Source organism: Neopsephotus bourkii, unplaced genomic scaffold (assembly GCF_033783945.1).
Source record: "Neopsephotus bourkii isolate Nb327-2 ecotype Australia unplaced genomic scaffold, CSIRO-AGI_Nbou_v1 NB_1574, whole genome shotgun sequence".
NCBI classification, from domain to species: Eukaryota; Metazoa; Chordata; class Aves; order Psittaciformes; family Psittacidae; genus Neopsephotus; species Neopsephotus bourkii.
In genome coordinates, this window is record NW_026902050.1 from 2,476,441 (window position 1) to 2,493,104 (window position 16,664).

The window sequence follows — 16,664 nt, forward strand, 5'->3', positions numbered from 1 at the left end:
CTCCACTACTGCTGCCCCATTCCTTGAATCTGGGCCACAACAGAAATCAACGGAACACTTACCACAGGCAGTGCCAGCACTCCAGTCTCCCAGGGCAACGCCTGCCTCAGCACACGCTGCGGCATAGGCCTCCAAGTCATTGCAGAGCTGCTCCACGCTGCCGCCCGTGGCACACTGGTCATAGACGCAGCTCTCAAAGTATGTCTTGGGTGGTAGAACTGCATGGCATGGCTGGAACGGGCCACCAAGTTGTGTGAGGATTGTACACTGCTTGTTAGCTGCCTCCTCCTCAGAGGGGGAGCAGGACGTGGGCGGGTTGATGGCTGGATCACACCTAGGAAGCAGACAGGCAGCCCTGAGCTCACAGCAGCCTGAGGACTCCAGCCACACCATTTCTGGACCTTGTCCCAGCCAAAACCTCAGCCTGTGGAGTCCACAGCCCTCGATAAGAGAAGGCACCAAGGGCTGTCTCTTCCAAGGGTGGGCAAAATGGTCCACAGTGGAATGGGAGGGCAGAGCCATGCACAGAGGTCACCAAGGACCACAGAGCTGAGCGACTACAGGGAGAGAGCATAGAGCACCATGCACCCTGACCGTACGGAAAGGCCTGGACAGTGCCACAAACAAGCCAGCCTTGAGAGGAAAGGGGAACGGCCACACGTCTGGCACCCATTTGCGCACAAGACATCCCGCTGTTGGGTGGAGCAAACAGGTGAGATGCAAGGATGATACGTCTGTTGCAGTGGAGCTTCTACGTGCTCTCACGCGCACTGTCACAACTGCCTCCTCCTCTCCCACACACCATGTGCCCATGCCTACCATTACCAACCCTCCCTGCTTCTGCCCCTCACAGCTCCCCTCTTCCATGCTCCCTTTTGTCTGCCATCTATGCAGCGGAACAAGGACTCACGGCCATTCATCATCCGGCACCATCCAGCTGGCCCCAAACTCATTGAAGTCAGGCACGACAACCCCATCAGGTCGCATGAAGTCATCTTGCTGGTTCCCAGTGTACGTCCCACACAGCCCACACAGCTTGCCCTTGTGCTTCTCAGACACCTTCACTAGGAGCTCATCATCCCCATTGAACAGCAGCTGCAGGCCCAGCTCGGTAGAAACCCGCACGTAGGAGCCACTCAGGGAAATGTTTACACCAGGGGCAGGAGAAGCAGGCAGGGAGGCCAGAGCACCATTGATCTGCATAAGAGGGACAGAGCGAGACAGAAGCATAAACAGATGCCCTCCACTGAGAGTTCACTGCTTTCCACTCTGACACTGCCAGGGCCCTGGGAGTCAGGAGGATGAATGGCACGAGAAACCCTGCCAGGGCCTATGAGAACAGCAGCGACTACAGACGGCACACTGAAAGCTAAGGAAAACAAGCCGAAAATCCCTTGCTGCACAAGCAGCCATTTCAGCAGCACTCAGAGCCTCGCCATGCTCTTATGTGAGCACACCAGCAGGCTCAGGGAACATCAAGCTCTTCTTGGGGACAGAGTGGTACTTAAGGGTGGCCAGGGCACCTGTTGTTCCCAGGTGTAAAAACGAGGGGCTTACATAGACCGCCTTGTTCTCGCGCAGTGCAATGTGGAGGCCTTCCATGGACAGTGCCACCGAGTTCAGAGCTGTCCAGCTCTGGCTGCCACGATGTTCGTTGCGGGTGGTGACACTGAACCCAGCAGAGGAGTTGTCACAGCCTGTCACCACTGTGTAGTTGCAAGAGCCCTGGAAGTGGTGAAGCTTCCCATCGAAGGTGCTGTAATGCGGGTCACCATAGATGTGGCAGAGAGCAGTGCTGGCTGGGTAGCAGCCCCTCTGGCCATCCTGGATCTTGCAGACCTCATCCTCACCACAGGACAACGGAGAGCAAACCATCTGGCCCTTGGCTTCACACCGGCACTGGCGAGCACAGTCCTCGCTCACAGAGTACTCGCCTTCCTGCAGGCAAACACCAAGCGTCAGTCTATCAGGCAGGAAAACAGAGCCAGGGAGTGCCCTGGGAGGGCTGCAAGCCAGGGCAGGGTTTTCACTCACGCTGTAGTAGTTGCCCTCAAAGAGGCAGCCACAGTGGGCCTCGGGCACACACATGTCTCCGCTGAGAAGGAAGCCAGAGGTACATGCGCAGCCCTCCATGCAGGGCTTGGAGCAGTTCTGCGGGGCTTGTCGGTCAACACAGGTGGCAGGACAGCCAGTCATGCAAGGGTCATAGTAGCTGTTGTCGGGGCACAGCAGGGCTGCAATGGGAAGGGGACAATTGAGACCAGCAAGCCTTTAAGGAAGGAGGACCTTCTGAGAAGTGGAAAACAAACGACTTGCTGTGGCCAGAGGCTCTGGGAACAGGGAGCGGAACATTTCCCTCCTGGCAATTGCAAAGCAGGTACTCACGGCAGAAGGTCGCATTCCGCCAGGGAAGAAGAGTCACACCGGCTGCTTGGCAGGCGTCAGCGTAGGCCTCCAGGGCAGCACACAGCACCTCCTGGCCACCATTCAGGGCACACAGGTCATAGAAGCAGGTCTCAAAGTAGCTCTGGGGGTTGATCACAGCGTGGCACTTCTCAAAAGAGCCAGGACTGGCAGTCAGCATGCCACAGAACTGGTCCGATCGGTACAGCTCCTCCTCTTCTGCACTGCAGGGTGGGGAGGGGTCGGGGACACCGCAAGATGAGTCACTCTCTGGGACCTGCCAGCTCTCCCCCAGCTCATTGGAGTCTGCGGCTTGCTGCCCGTTGGGCATCATGTAATCGTCCTCCCTACGGTTGTTGAAGTTCCCACACATGCCACAGGTCAGGTTGAAGTAGGTGGTGGGCACCTTCACCTCCACCGAGTGGTCAGTGTCGTAGGACACACTGAGGTCAAAGTCTGTCTCCAGGACAATGTAGCGGCCACTCCTGCTCACCGTGATGGCACCTCCCGCTGCACTCACCGGCAAGGTCTGGCGCACGTTGTTCACCTAGGGCAGACACACGGCAATGGGCCTGGGCCCTGGACTTATCCCTGGCATCGCATCCCTGGGTCTCCTGCCCCAAGGAAATCCCCTCCCAGACCGGGCGCAGCAAACCACAGCCCGCGATGCCCTCACAACCCAGTTGCCCCTCTGGCTTGCAGAGCCGTGGCTGTGTTCTGCTCCCTGCAGGGGCTGCTCTTCACCGTCGGACACATTCCCCATTTGCCTCTTCCTCCTCAACCCCTCCAGAAAAGAAAAAGAAAGCCACCCAGTGGCTTCAGGGGAACCCACCCACACCTGGGACAATGAAGGTGTCTGGTACACACCATCCCATGCCCTGCCAAGAAAAGCCAGCCCTGCCTCGCTGCCTTGCAGCTCTGCCATGCTCATGCCAGCCCCACTGCCTACCAGCACTTGGCTCTTCTCGTTCTTGACAATGGCAATGCGTTCTCCGTACACCTCAACCAGGACTTCGCGCACATAGGACACTCTGGTGTTCCCACGATGCTCGTTCTTGGCCTCAACGTTGAAGTAGGGCAGGGAGGTGGTGTTGGAGCACACTTTGGCCAGGGTGTAGGTGCAGTTGCCCATGAAGTTGTGCGTCACCTTGTCAAAGGTGTTGTAGTGAGGGTCACCGTGGACATGGCAGATGCCGTAGGATTGCTCCAGGCACTCAGGTCTCCCATCCTGCACTCCACAGAACTGGCCCGCAGGGCACGAGGCGTTAAAGCACTGGACTTTGTTTCCCTGCGCGGGACACGTGCACTTTGACGAGCAGGTGTTGTCTGTCCAGAACTCAGAGCCCACGGGGTAGTGCTGCCCGTTGTGCCAGCACCCACACTGCTGGCTGGGCACGCACCGGTCATTGTAGAGCAGGTACCCGCTGTCGCACACACAGCCCTCCACGCACGGCAGGCTGCAGCTAGCAGGAGCCATGGGATCAACACAGGTGGCAGGGCAGGCTGCAGCACACGGCTCGTAGTGACTGTTGGCTGGACAGGTGACAGCTGTCGAGACAGAACACATGGCCATTAGATTACGTCTCTTTGTGCTGTATTCTCCCCTTTGGAAAATTAACCGTCTGCATTAGTTTCTCTGAGATCTGCTTGGCTCCATGGATATTCTAAATCATACCTGAGCAAACGAAGCAGAAAACGGTGCCCCTGATTCTGACAACTACCTGTAAATCCCCAAGGCACGTAACAAAAAAGATTCTTATTCCCCACCCCACTCTTTCATTCCAATTCTATGTTTTACTGAGAGTAACAGTCTGTGGTACCGTGTGTGGACTTACGGCAAAAGGTTGCGTTCCTCCACACAGGTATCTTGACACCAAGCGACTGGCAGGCATCCGCGTAGGACTGCAAGCTCTTGCACAGGGCTTCGTGGTCCAGCTCCAGCTCGCACAGGTCATAAGCGCAGGTGTCAAAGTAACTGCTGGGGCTCAGCACAGAGTGGCACATCTGGAACGGGCCGCTGGTGTCCGTGAGGAGCCCACAGAAGTGGCTGCTGGCAATGACTTGCTTGTCCGTCTCGCTGCAGGCTGGGGTGGGGAGTGGTCCGGCTGAGCAGCTGTGCAAAGACAGGAAGCAGGGTCTCTGAGTCACCTGTGGGTTTCTCCTCGTGTCTCAAGATACCCTCGCCCGACACGTCCCCAGACCAGCTGGGGGACAACACATACCTGCTGTCGTTGGACACCTGCCAGCTGTTGCCCAGGCTGGTGGAGTCTGGCTCCAGCACCCCTTCTGGGTTCAGGAAGTCATCTGATGCCATCCCGTTGAAGTTCCCACACATGCCACACACCTTCTGCCCAAAGGTGCTCGGAAGCGTCACCTCCACCCTATGGTTCCCATCAAACTTCACTTTCAAGCCAAAGTCTGTTGTGACCACAGTGTAGAACCCGCTGGACGAGACCTGCACACCTGGGGACGGGGTGCAAGGCAGGACCTCTGCCACTCCATTGACCTGGAAGGAAAGAAAACAAGGCAGGGTTGGAGCAACCCATTTGGCACAGTCCTCTCCTCTCACACAGCACAGCGCCTCTCTTCCTTGTGCTTACCGTCACCGCACCACCCTTCCCCAGCCTTATCCGCTGGCCAGCCACATCGACATCCACATATTGGACGTAGGACACGCGAATGTTGCCTCCCCTGTGCTCGTTGGCTGCTTCCACATTGAAGTAGGGCAGAGAACTGTTGCTCTCGCACAGCTTAGAGAGGGTGTAGGTGCAGGTGCCCATGAAGTGGTGCAGCTGATTGTCAAACGTGTGGTAGTGAGGGTCTCCTTCTACCACACAGGTCCCTGGCAGTGGAAAGATGAGAGGAAGCGTTCAGTTAAGCACCTCCTGTTGCCTCTTCTCCTAAGCCCACCTTGACCAAAGAACATCAGCCCCATGACTGGTATAGCGCTTTTACCAAGGGACCTGTTACCAGAGATTTGTGTTAAGAATGGAGTAGTATTTCCAGTCATCTGGTTCAAATCTCCTCAAATACCTAAATGCTGGAAGCCCAGCTGCCCCACCCAAGCACACAAAAGGGAATATCACGCAATGTGTGTCTCGATATGGCAGGGAAGTGACAGAAAGCAAATACAAGCCATCCAGTGAAAATGCAAATTGTATCCACTATGGGTTTCCAAGATGACTGAAAACACTAAAAATAATAGCAGTAGCTGAAGTCATACCAGGTGGTGGTGATGGTGGTTGTGTTCCTTGTGTTGTCTGTGTTGTGGTGCCTGGCAATGGGGTCGATGTTGTAGAAGGAAGAGGACCTACAGTGAGACAGAGGTAGACCTAGTGAGTGTCAATAATGCGGTTAACTTGCAAGCACATGGCCCGCCCTTCCCAAACGCCTAACACTGTGACCAGAGAGACGTAGGACAGGGATTACACAGTGATGCCCAGCAGAGATTTCTCAAGTGCTACCTAAAGAGATTTCTCAAGTGCTATCTAAACAGCACTCCCAGGGGATAAAAGGAGACACACAGCTCCTTCAATACAGACACTCCCTCTCTTGGCCATGAGCCTCGAAGAAAGATAATTGAACACTTGCCACAAGCAGTAGAAGATAGAGACAGGACGTGGCAGTACCTGAGCTTGGTGTGGGTCTTGTTGTATGAGGAGGTTGTGTTGTGCTTGGCAAGGCAGTCCCAGGTTCTCCAGTGGATGGACCTAGCAGAAGAGAGAATTGGAAGATACCAGCACTGACATGAGAGTATTGCTCCAGGAAGCTGACCAACCTTCCCAAACACACAACACCATGACCAGAGGGATGCAGGACAGGAATTCCACTGTGAATCCTCAAAAATACTCCTCAGACTCAAGTGCTCTCCCACCAACATTTATGGATATAGCAGGAGACGTACAGTGCATTGACTACAGAAATTTATGACTTGGCCGAGAGACTCAAAGACAGACAACTGGGCACTTGCCACGAGCAGTAGAAGATAGGTACAGGACATGGCAATACCTGAGCTTGGTGTGGGTCTTGGTGTATGAGGAGGTTGTGTTGTGCTTGGCAAGGCAGTCCCAGGTTCTCCAGTGGATGGACCTAGAACAAGAGAAAGGTAGAAGAGAAATGCACCAATATGGGAGTCTTGTTGCAAGCAAGACCTTTTCCAAACACCAACACCATGACCAGAGAGGTGCAGAACAGCAATCACACAGTGAGTCCTCAATGAAAACTACAGTACTTGAGTGTCCTCCCACTAGCACAGAGGAGTGACAGAAAGAGACATGCAGTTCCTTCACTACAATCACTTCATTCCTGAGTCTTGAGGCTTAAATAAAGACAACCAAACACATCCCATACGCAGTAGAAGATAGAGACAGGATGTGGCATTACCTGAGCTTGGTGTGGGTCTTGGTGTATGAGGAGGTTGTGTTGTGCTTGGTAAGGCAGTCCCAGGTTCTCCGGTGGATGGACCTAGCAGAACAGAGAATTAGAGGATACCAGCACTGACATGAGAGTATTGCTCCAGGAAGGTGACCAACCTTCCCAAACACCCAACACCATGACCAGAGGGACGCAGGACAGGAATTCCACAGAGAATTCTCAGAAATACTCCTCAGGACTCAAGTGCTCTCCCACCAACATTTATGGATATAGCAGGAGACGTACAGTGCATTGACTACAGAAATTTATGCCTTGGCCATGAGACTCAAAGACAGACAACTGGACACTTGCCACAAGCAGTAGAAGACAGGGACGGGACATGGCAATACCTGAGCTTGGCGTGGGTCTAGGTGTATGAGGAGGCTGAGCTGTGTTTGGCAAGGCGGTCCCAGGTTCTCCGGTGGATGGACCTAGCACAAGAGAGAGTTGGAGGAAATCGGTGCCAGAAGGGGGCATTTGTTGCAGGCCGCAGGCCCACTCTTCCCAAACACTCAACACGTGACCAGAGAGGCCCACGAGCAAGATCGCACAGTGGTCCTCAGAAAACACTCCAGCACTCAAGTGGTCTCCTATCACCTAGCACAGCCAGGAGAGAGGAACTGACGCACAGACCTTGAATACAGACACTCCCTCTCTTGGCCACCAGCCTCGAAGAAAGCTAATTGAAAGCTTGTCACAAGCAGTAGAAAACTAGGAGGGAGCAAGAGAGTACCTGAACTCGGCGTGGGTCTTGGTGGTGATGGTGTACGTGGAGGCTGCGTTGTAGCTCCTGGCAAGGGGAGCGTGGGTTTTGGTGTCGATGGATCTAGCACAAGAGAGAGTCAGTGGACATCCGAGCTCACATGTGAGTTTTGCTTCAGGAAACTGACCCAAGCTTCCCAAACACATCAACACCACACTCAGAGAGGCTTAGGACAGCGATCAGAAAGAACCGTGCCACCCAAGGGCTCTGCCACCATCACAGCTGGGTGACAAAAGCAGATTAGACTCTTCAGTACCTATGCTCAGTGTCTTGGCTGTGCACCTTCTAATACGAGAACCAAGTAGCGACTGCAGGCACGGCCAGTGGTCCAGGCTCTCAGAGGAAAGCCTGCTCAGGCACAGGCTGCATCACAGGCCTACAGGGCACTGCAAAGAGAACCTGCGCTCCTGCCTCTAAGTGTAGCCTTCCACCTCGGTGACATCTCTCAACCTGCCCTTCCCCAAGACAAGGCTGGTACCTTCGCAGGATCCTTCTTCGATGGACAGGTCATCCAATGCTACGTTACTGCGGATATCTTCACCCCATTCGCCCTCCAGGATAATCTAAGGGAAGGGACATTTCCCAGCATTAGCTCTGGCCACATGTGTGAAGTGCCTTTTGAAAGCACAGTTTATCTCAGACAGCAGTGAGAGCCTGTGCCCTTACCTGCATGTTTCCTGTGCTGTGCACTGTGACCTCTCCCATGTGCCATCTGTCCCCGTGGTTCCCAACGCTGCTCCAGACCAGCTCTAGGTCTTCACCCTTAACCACGTATACCCGCAGAGCCATTGTTTTAGCCGTTCCGTACATGTGATACCAGAAGCGGAAGCAGTGTGGTCCTTCTGAATTGCACACCGGACTGACCAGCTGAGCCACAAAGCCACAGAGGGCATTGCTCCCTTGCAGGTAGATGTAGTAGCCATCTGAAACACAGTGTGAGACACACCATCCCATGCATAATCAAATCCAGACCACGCAGCCAGGCACAACCCAAGCACAGTCCTGGAGCACCCCTCCAGAGCTTCAAGGCAGGCAATAGGAGGGGACAGCAAATATAGGTCCTTTGCTAGCCACAACACTCCCCAGGCCTGAGTCCGTGTCCCGGCTTCGGCCGGCAGCGGCCAAAGCAGGCCTATAGCCACACCACCCTGAAAACGCCCAATCTCATCTGATCTCGCAAGCCAAGCAGGGTCAGGCTCGGTTAGTACTTGGATGGGAGACCGCCTGGGAATCCCGGGTGCTGTAGGCTTTTCTTCCTTGTTATTTCCTTTATCATTATTATTTCCTTTATCATTATTATTATTGGTGGTAGCAGCAGTGGTGTGTGTTATACCATAATTACTAAACTGTTCTTATCTCGACCAATGGGAGTTACATTCTTTCGATTCTCCTCCCCATCCCTCCAGGAGTGGGGAAAGGAGAGGATGGTAGTGAGAGAGCGACTCTGTGATTTACAGCTGAGCTTAAACCACGACAGTCCGCCTATGAACTATGCTCTCTGTATGGCTTGCACCGGGTAACCTCCAATGCATTGCCACAGTCCTCGCATGGCTCTGCCACTTTGCGTTCCACTCATCACTGGCTACTGGAGAAGCCACCGTCTCCTAAAAAAGAGACCTGTTCTTGTTCTGAGACAAGCCATGTCATCAAACTTTGCATTACTTTCCCCCTTGTCTGGCAGGTCCTTGCCTGCCCTGAGGTACCACAGGCTGACACCCAGCCTTGCAGCGCCTCCTGAAGGATGGCTCTGAGAGAAACAGCCACAAAAAGGCTCTGGATCAAGGTCAGGAAACGTGTGGCCCAAATTTGCTCTTAGACAAGGTTAGTTGCATCTTCCTAGGGACACCCCTCTACCAGAAGGACCGCTGTGTACGCACTGCTGTTCCTACCTCCTGTCGTGTGGTCAGAGGACGGACCAGTATCTTGCGTGGGTGTTGGACCCTTGTTCCTTATCCAGTCAATGCTGCTGTAATCTGGCTGGACCCACTCACAGAAGTCGTTGTCGAATGTGCAATCAAAATTGCAGTCTGCTGAGGGAGCTGGGTATGGCACAGAGAGGAAAGCAGAGATTCTAGGGTGAGGACAGGCCAGCTTTTCTCTGTGTCCCACAGGGCACACCTACATCCCTGGCACGCTCAGGTCAGGTGAGGATGGCCAACTGAGTGGAAGTGCACAAGCTGGGTGCCTAGCACAGCCAGTAAAACACATGAGTGGGACACAACAGTACCTGTGCTTGTCCCAGGCGCTGGTGAAACTGTTGTATGTGGAGGCTGCGTTGAGGTGCCTGGCAACGGGGACGCAGTTGTAGGAGCTGCTGGATGTACAGTGAAAGAGAGGTGGAGAAGACAGGTTTCATAATGGAGATTTGTTCCCAAAAGGGGATGTTGCACCTTTCCAAACACCCCCACATCATGGCAAAAGGAGCACAGCAGAGGAAATCCACAATATCCCCGTCACAAAGAGACTCTCCACCCAAGAGCTTGCCAACCAGCACTGTTAAGTGACACACGGGCAAACCTCCACTACTGCTGCCCCATTCCTTGAATCTGGGCCACAACGGAAATCAACAGAACACTTACCACAGGCAGTGCCAGCACTCCAGTCTCCCAGGGCAACGCCTGCCTCAGCACACGCTGCGGCATAGGCCTCCAAGTCATTGCACAGCTGCTCCACGCTGCCGCCCGTGGCACACTGGTCATAGACGCAGCTCTCAAAGTATGTCTTGGGTGGTAGAACTGCATGGCATGGCTGGAACGGGCCACCAAGTTGTGTGAGGATTGTACACTGCTTGTTAGCTGCCTCCTCCTCAGAGGGGGAGCAGGACGTGGGCGGGTTGATGGCTGGATCACACCTAGGAAGCAGACAGGCAGACCTGAGCTCACAGCAGCCTGAGGACTCCAGCCACACCATTTCTGGACCTTGTCCCAGCCAAAACCTCAGCCTGTGGAGTCCACAGCCCTCGATAAGAGAAGGCACCAAGGGCTGTCTCTTGCAAGGGTGGGCAAAATGGTCCACAGTGGACTGGGAGGGCAGAGCCATGCACAGAGGTCACCAAGGACCACAGAGCTGAGCGCCTACAGGGAGAGAGCAGAGAGCACCATGCACCCTGACCGTACGGAAAGGCCTGGACAGTGCCACAAACAAGCCAGCCTTGAGAGGAAAGGGGAACGGCCACACGTCTGGCACCCATTTGCGCACAAGACATCCCGCTGTTGGGTGGAGCAAACAGGTGAGATGCAAGGATGATACGTGCGTTGCAGTGGAGCTTCTACGTGCTCTCACGCGCACTGTCACAACTGCCTCCTCCTCTCCCACACACCATGTGCCCATGCGTACCATTACCAACCCTCCCTGCTTCTGCCCCTCACAGCTCCCCTCTCCCATGCTCCCTTTTGTCTGCCATCTATGCAGCGGAACAAGGACTCACGGCCATTCATCATCCGGCACCATCCAGCTGGCCCCAAACTCATTGAAGTCAGGCACGACAACCCCATCAGGTCGCATGAAGTCATCTTGCTGGTTCCCAGTGTACGTCCCACACAGCCCACACAGCTTGCCCTTGTGCTTCTCAGACACCTTCACTAGGAGCTCATCATCCCCATTGAACAGCAGCTGCAGGCCCAGCTCGGTAGAAACCCGCACGTAGGAGCCACTCAGGGAAATGTTTACACCAGGGGCAGGAGAAGCAGGCAGGGAGGCCAGAGCACCATTGATCTGCATAAGAGGGACAGAGCGAGACAGAAGCATAAACAGATGCCCTCCACTGAGAGTTCACTGCTTTCCACTCTGACACTGCCAGGGCCCTGGGAGTCAGGAGGATGAATGGCATGAGAAACCCTGCCAGGGCCTATGAGAACAGCAGCGACTACAGACGGCACACTGAAAGCTAAGGAAAACAAGCCGAAAATCCCTTGCTGCACAAGCAGCCATTTCAGCAGCACTCAGAGCCTCGCCATGCTCTTATGTGAGCACACCAGCAGGCTCAGGGAACATCAAGCTCTTCTCGGGGACAGAGTGGTACTTAAGGGTGGCCAGGGCACCTGTTGTTCCCAGGTGTAAAAACGAGGGGCTTACATAGACCGCCTTGTTCTCGCGCAGTGCAATGTGGAGGCCTTCCATGGACAGTGCCACCGAGTTCAGAGCTGTCCAGCTCTGGCTGCCACGATGTTCGTTGCGGGTGGTGACACTGAACCCAGCAGAGGAGTTGTCACAGCCTGTCACCACTGTGTAGTTGCAAGAGCCCTGGAAGTGGTGAAGCTTCCCATCGAAGGTGCTGTAATGCGGGTCACCATAGATGTGGCAGAGAGCAGTGCTGGCTGGGTAGCAGCCCCTCTGGCCATCCTGGATCTTGCAGACCTCATCCTCACCACAGGACAACGGAGAGCAAACCATCTGGCCCTTGGCTTCACACCGGCACTGGCGAGCACAGTCCTCGCTCACAGAGTACTCGCCTTCCTGCAGGCAAACACCAAGCGTCAGTCTATCAGGCAGGAAAACAGAGCCAGGGAGTGCCCTGGGAGGGGTGCAAGCCAGGGCAGGGTTTTCACTCACACTGTAGTAGTTGCCCTCAAAGAGGCAGCCACAGTGGGCCTCGGGCACACACATGTCTCCGCTGAGAAGGAAGCCAGAGGTACATGCGCAGCCCTCCATGCAGGGCTTGGAGCAGTTCTGCGGGGCTTGTCGGTCAACACAGGTGGCAGGACAGCCAGTCATGCAAGGGTCATAGTAGCTGTTGTCGGGGCACAGCAGGGCTGCAATGGGAAGGGGACAATTGAGACCAGCAAGCCTTTAAGGAAGGAGGACCTTCTGAGAAGTGGAAAACAAACGACTTGCTGTGGCCAGAGGCTCTGGGAACAGGGAGCGGAACATTTCCCCCCTGGCAATTGCAAAGCAGGTACTCACGGCAGAAGGTCGCATTCCGCCAGGGAAGAAGAGTCACACCGGCTGCTTGGCAGGCATCAGCGTAGGCCTCCAGGGCAGCACACAGCACCTCCTGGCCACCATTCAGGGCACACAGGTCATAGAAGCAGGTCTCAAAGTAGCTCTGGGGGTTGATCACAGCGTGGCACTTCTCAAAAGAGCCAGGACTGGCAGTCAGCATGCCACAGAACTGGTCCGATCGGTACAGCTCCTCCTCTTCTGCACTGCAGGGTGGGGAGGGGTCGGGGACACCGCAAGATGAGTCACTCTCTGGGACCTGCCAGCTCTCCCCCAGCTCATTGGAGTCTGCGGCTTGCTGCCCGTTGGGCATCATGTAATCGTCCTCCCTACGGTTGTTGAAGTTCCCACACATGCCACAGGTCAGGTTGAAGTAGGTGGTGGGCACCTTCACCTCCACCGAGTGGTCAGTGTCGTAGGACACACTGAGGTCAAAGTCTGTCTCCAGGACAATGTAGCGGCCACTCCTGCTCACCAGGATGGCACCTCCCGCTGCACTCACCGGCAAGGTCTGGCGCACGTTGTTCACCTAGGGCAGACACACGGCAATGGGCCTGGGCCCTGGACTTATCCCTGGCAACGCATCCCTGGGTCTCCTGCCCCAAGGAAATCCCCTCCCAGACCGGGCGCAGCAAACCAGAGCCCGCGATGCCCTCACAACCCAGTTGCCCCTCTGGCTTGCAGAGCCGTGGCTGTGTTCTGCTCCCTGCAGGGGCTGCTCTTCACCGTCGGACACATTCCCCATTTGCCTCTTCCTCCTCAACCCCTCCAGAAAAGAAAAAGAAAGCCACCCAGTGGCTTCAGGGGAACCCACCCACACCTGGGACAATGAAGGTGTCTGGTACACACCATCCCATGCCCTGCCAAGAAAAGCCAGCCCTGCCTCGCTGCCTTGCAGCTCTGCCATGCTCATGCCAGCCCCACTGCCTACCAGCACTTGGCTCTTCTCGTTCTTGACAATGGCAATGCGTTCTCCGTACACCTCAACCAGGACTTCGCGCACGTAGGACACTCTGGTGTTCCCACGATGCTCGTTCTTGGCCTCAACGTTGAAGTAGGGCAGGGAGGTGGTGTTGGAGCACACTTTGGCCAGGGTGTAGGTGCAGTTGCCCATGAAGTTGTGCGTCACCTTGTCAAAGGTGTTGTAGTGAGGGTCACCGTGGACATGGCAGATGCCGTAGGATTGCTCCAGGCACTCAGGTCTCCCATCCTGTACTCCACAGAACTGGCCCGCAGGGCACGAGGCGTTAAAGCACTGGACTTTGTTTCCCCGCGCGGGACACGTGCACTTTGACGAGCAGGTGTTGTCTGTCCAGAACTCAGAGCCCACGGGGTAGTGCTGCCCGTTGTGCCAGCACCCACACTGCTGGCTGGGCACGCACCGGTCATTGTAGAGCAGGTACCCACTGTCGCACACACAGCCCTCCACGCATGGCAGGCTGCAGCTAGCAGGAGCCATGGGATCAACACAGGTGGCAGGGCAGGCTGCAGCACACGGCTCGTAGTGACTGTTGGCTGGACAGGTGACAGCTGTCGAGACAGAACACATGGCCATTAGATTACGTCTCTTTGTGCTGTATTCTCCCCTTTGGAAAATTAACCGTCTGCATTAGTTTCTCTGAGATCTGCTTGGCTCCATGGATATTCTAAATCATACCTGAGCAAACGAAGCAGAAAACGGTGCCCCTGATTCTGACAACTATCTGTAAGTCCCCAAGGCATGTAACAAAAAAGATTCTTATTCCCCACCCCACTCTTTCATTCCAATTCTATGTTTTACTGAGAGTAACAGTCTGTGGTACCGTGTGTGGACTTACGGCAAAAGGTTGCATTCCTCCACACAGGTATCTTGACACCAAGCGACTGGCAGGCATCCGCGTAGGACTGCAAGCTCTTGCACAGGGCTTCGTGGTCCAGCTCCAGCTCGCACAGGTCATAAGTGCAGGTGTCAAAGTAACTGCTGGGGCTCAGCACAGAGTGGCACATCTGGAACGGGCCGCTGGTGTCCGTGAGGAGCCCACAGAAGTGGCTGCTGGCAATGACTTGCTTGTCCGTCTCGCTGCAGGCTGGGGTGGGGAGTGGTCCGGCTGAGCAGCTGTGGAAAGACAGGAAGCAGGGTCCCTGAGTCACCTGTGGGTTTCTCCTCGTGTCTCAAGATACCCTCGCCCGACACGTCCCCAGACCAGCTGGGGGACAACACATACCTGCTGTCGTTGGACACCTGCCAGCTGTTGCCCAGGCTGGTGGAGTCTGGCTCCAGCACCCCTTCTGGGTTCAGGAAGTCATCTGATGCCATCCCGTTGAAGTTCCCACACATGCCACACACCTTCTGCCCAAAGGTGCTCGGAAGCGTCACCTCCACCCTATGGTTCCCATCAAACTTCACTTTCAAGCCAAAGTCTGTTGTGACCACAGTGTAGAACCCGCTGGACGAGACCTGCACACCTGGGGACGGGGTGCAAGGCAGGACCTCTGCCACTCCATTGACCTGGAAGGAAAGAAAACAAGGCAGGGTTGGAGCAACCCATTTGGCACAGTCCTCTCCTCTCACACAGCACAGCGCCTCTCTTCCTTGTGCTTACCGTCACCGCACCACCCTTCCCCAGCCTTATCCGCTGGCCAGCCACATCGACATCCACATATTGGACGTAGGACACGCGAATGTTGCCTCCCCTGTGCTCGTTGGCTGCTTCCACATTGAAGTAGGGCAGAGAACTGTTGCTCTCGCACAGCTTAGAGAGGGTGTAGGTGCAGGTGCCCATGAAGTGGTGCAGCTGATTGTCAAACGTGTGGTAGTGAGGGTCTCCTTCTACCACACAGGTCCCTGGCAGTGGAAAGATGAGAGGAAGCGTTCAGTTAAGCAACTCCTGTTGCCTCTTCTCCTAAGCCCACCTTGACTAAAGAACATCAGCCCCACGACTGGTATAGCGCTTTTACCAAGGGACCTGTTACCAGAAATTTGTGTTAAGAATGGAGTAGTTTTTCCAGTCATCTGGTTCAAATCTCCTCAAATACCTAAATGCCGGAAGCCCAGCTGCCCCACCCGAGTGCACAAAAGGGAATATCACGCAACGTGTGTCTCGATATGGCAGGGAAGTGACAGAAAGCAAATACAAGCCGTCCAGTGAAAATGCAAATTGTATCCACTATGGGTTTCCTAAGCCCACCTTGACCAAAGAACATCAGCCCTATGACTGGTCTACTTTACTCACCTGAGCCTGGCATGGGTGCTGATGTTGTTTTGTCTTCTGAAGGTGGTGTGATAATGGTACCTGGTGTTGTTGGTGTTACATCTCCTATGAAAATGTTACAAGCATATCAATTCTACTTGATTAGCTTTTTCTCAAGACAGGAACTACATTTACTGCCACAAGAAGCATAACGTCATTTAAGCTGCCCTTCCCTGACCCAAGCCTTGTACCTGTGCAGTATCCTCTTTCAATGGACAAATCATCCAATGCTATATCGCTCCGCAAATCTTCACCTATCATGCCCTCCAGGACAATCTAATGGAAGAGATGATTTCCAGCATTAGGTCCATCCACATATATGAAATGCCATTAAGAAGCATGTCTCATCTCAAGTGGTATTTACAGCCTGTTCCTTACCTGCGTGTTTCCTTTGATGTGCACCGTGACCTCTCCCAGGTTCCACCTGTCCCCTTTGTTTCCAGCCTCTTTCCATTCCAGTGTTGATGTTTCATTGTGAACTACATACACTCGTAGAGCCATTGCTTCAGCCTCTCCATACATGTGATACCAGAAGCGGAAGCAGTGTGGTCCTTCTGAACTGCACACTGGACTGACCAACTGTGCTACCTCACCCGGTTCTTGTTTATTTCCTTGCAGGTAGATATAGTAGCCCTCTGGAAACAGCAGAGTGTCAATTTTTTACATTAATGGGCCAGCACAAGATAAATTGACTTCATTTACACATTGTGTACAGTATAACTTTTCTTCACCCAGCTTCTGCATTAATCTTTCAGTCCTCAAATGGATTTCCACCAGATTACACTGGTCTCCTACTTAGGGAAAGGAAAGCCTTCTAAAGGAAGACCAAGTGCCACAGTGATCCTGTGTCAGCCTGGATACACCTTTGCTAAAGCCTCTTTACAGGAAGTGATGCTAACAGGTCACATGCTCAATGT

General features: G+C 54.5%; 1 protein-coding gene and 1 pseudogene across 1 annotated transcript in view; one reads left to right on the plus strand and one right to left on the minus strand.

Moving 5' to 3' along the window:
• The window catches only part of LOC133222055 (IgGFc-binding protein-like), a 56,668-nt gene that overhangs the window by 22,464 nt on the left and 17,540 nt on the right, over nucleotides 1–16,664 (minus strand). The window contains 28 exon segments of the mRNA XM_061371399.1: nucleotides 63–334; nucleotides 911–1,197; nucleotides 1,558–1,938; nucleotides 2,035–2,234; nucleotides 2,386–2,950; nucleotides 3,353–3,951; nucleotides 4,239–4,516; nucleotides 4,626–4,909; nucleotides 5,004–5,245; nucleotides 6,412–6,492; nucleotides 6,787–6,867; nucleotides 7,167–7,247; nucleotides 7,550–7,642; nucleotides 8,058–8,142; nucleotides 8,246–8,502; nucleotides 9,469–9,618; nucleotides 9,807–9,893; nucleotides 10,159–10,430; nucleotides 11,007–11,293; nucleotides 11,654–12,323; nucleotides 12,325–13,046; nucleotides 13,449–14,047; nucleotides 14,335–14,612; nucleotides 14,722–15,005; nucleotides 15,100–15,341; nucleotides 15,730–15,813; nucleotides 15,939–16,023; nucleotides 16,126–16,382. Coding sequence (XP_061227383.1) covers nucleotides 63–334; nucleotides 911–1,197; nucleotides 1,558–1,938; nucleotides 2,035–2,234; nucleotides 2,386–2,950; nucleotides 3,353–3,951; nucleotides 4,239–4,516; nucleotides 4,626–4,909; nucleotides 5,004–5,245; nucleotides 6,412–6,492; nucleotides 6,787–6,867; nucleotides 7,167–7,247; nucleotides 7,550–7,642; nucleotides 8,058–8,142; nucleotides 8,246–8,502; nucleotides 9,469–9,618; nucleotides 9,807–9,893; nucleotides 10,159–10,430; nucleotides 11,007–11,293; nucleotides 11,654–12,323; nucleotides 12,325–13,046; nucleotides 13,449–14,047; nucleotides 14,335–14,612; nucleotides 14,722–15,005; nucleotides 15,100–15,341; nucleotides 15,730–15,813; nucleotides 15,939–16,023; nucleotides 16,126–16,382 — 7,803 coding nt within the window.
• Nucleotides 8,710–8,828, plus strand: LOC133222205 (5S ribosomal RNA; annotated as a pseudogene).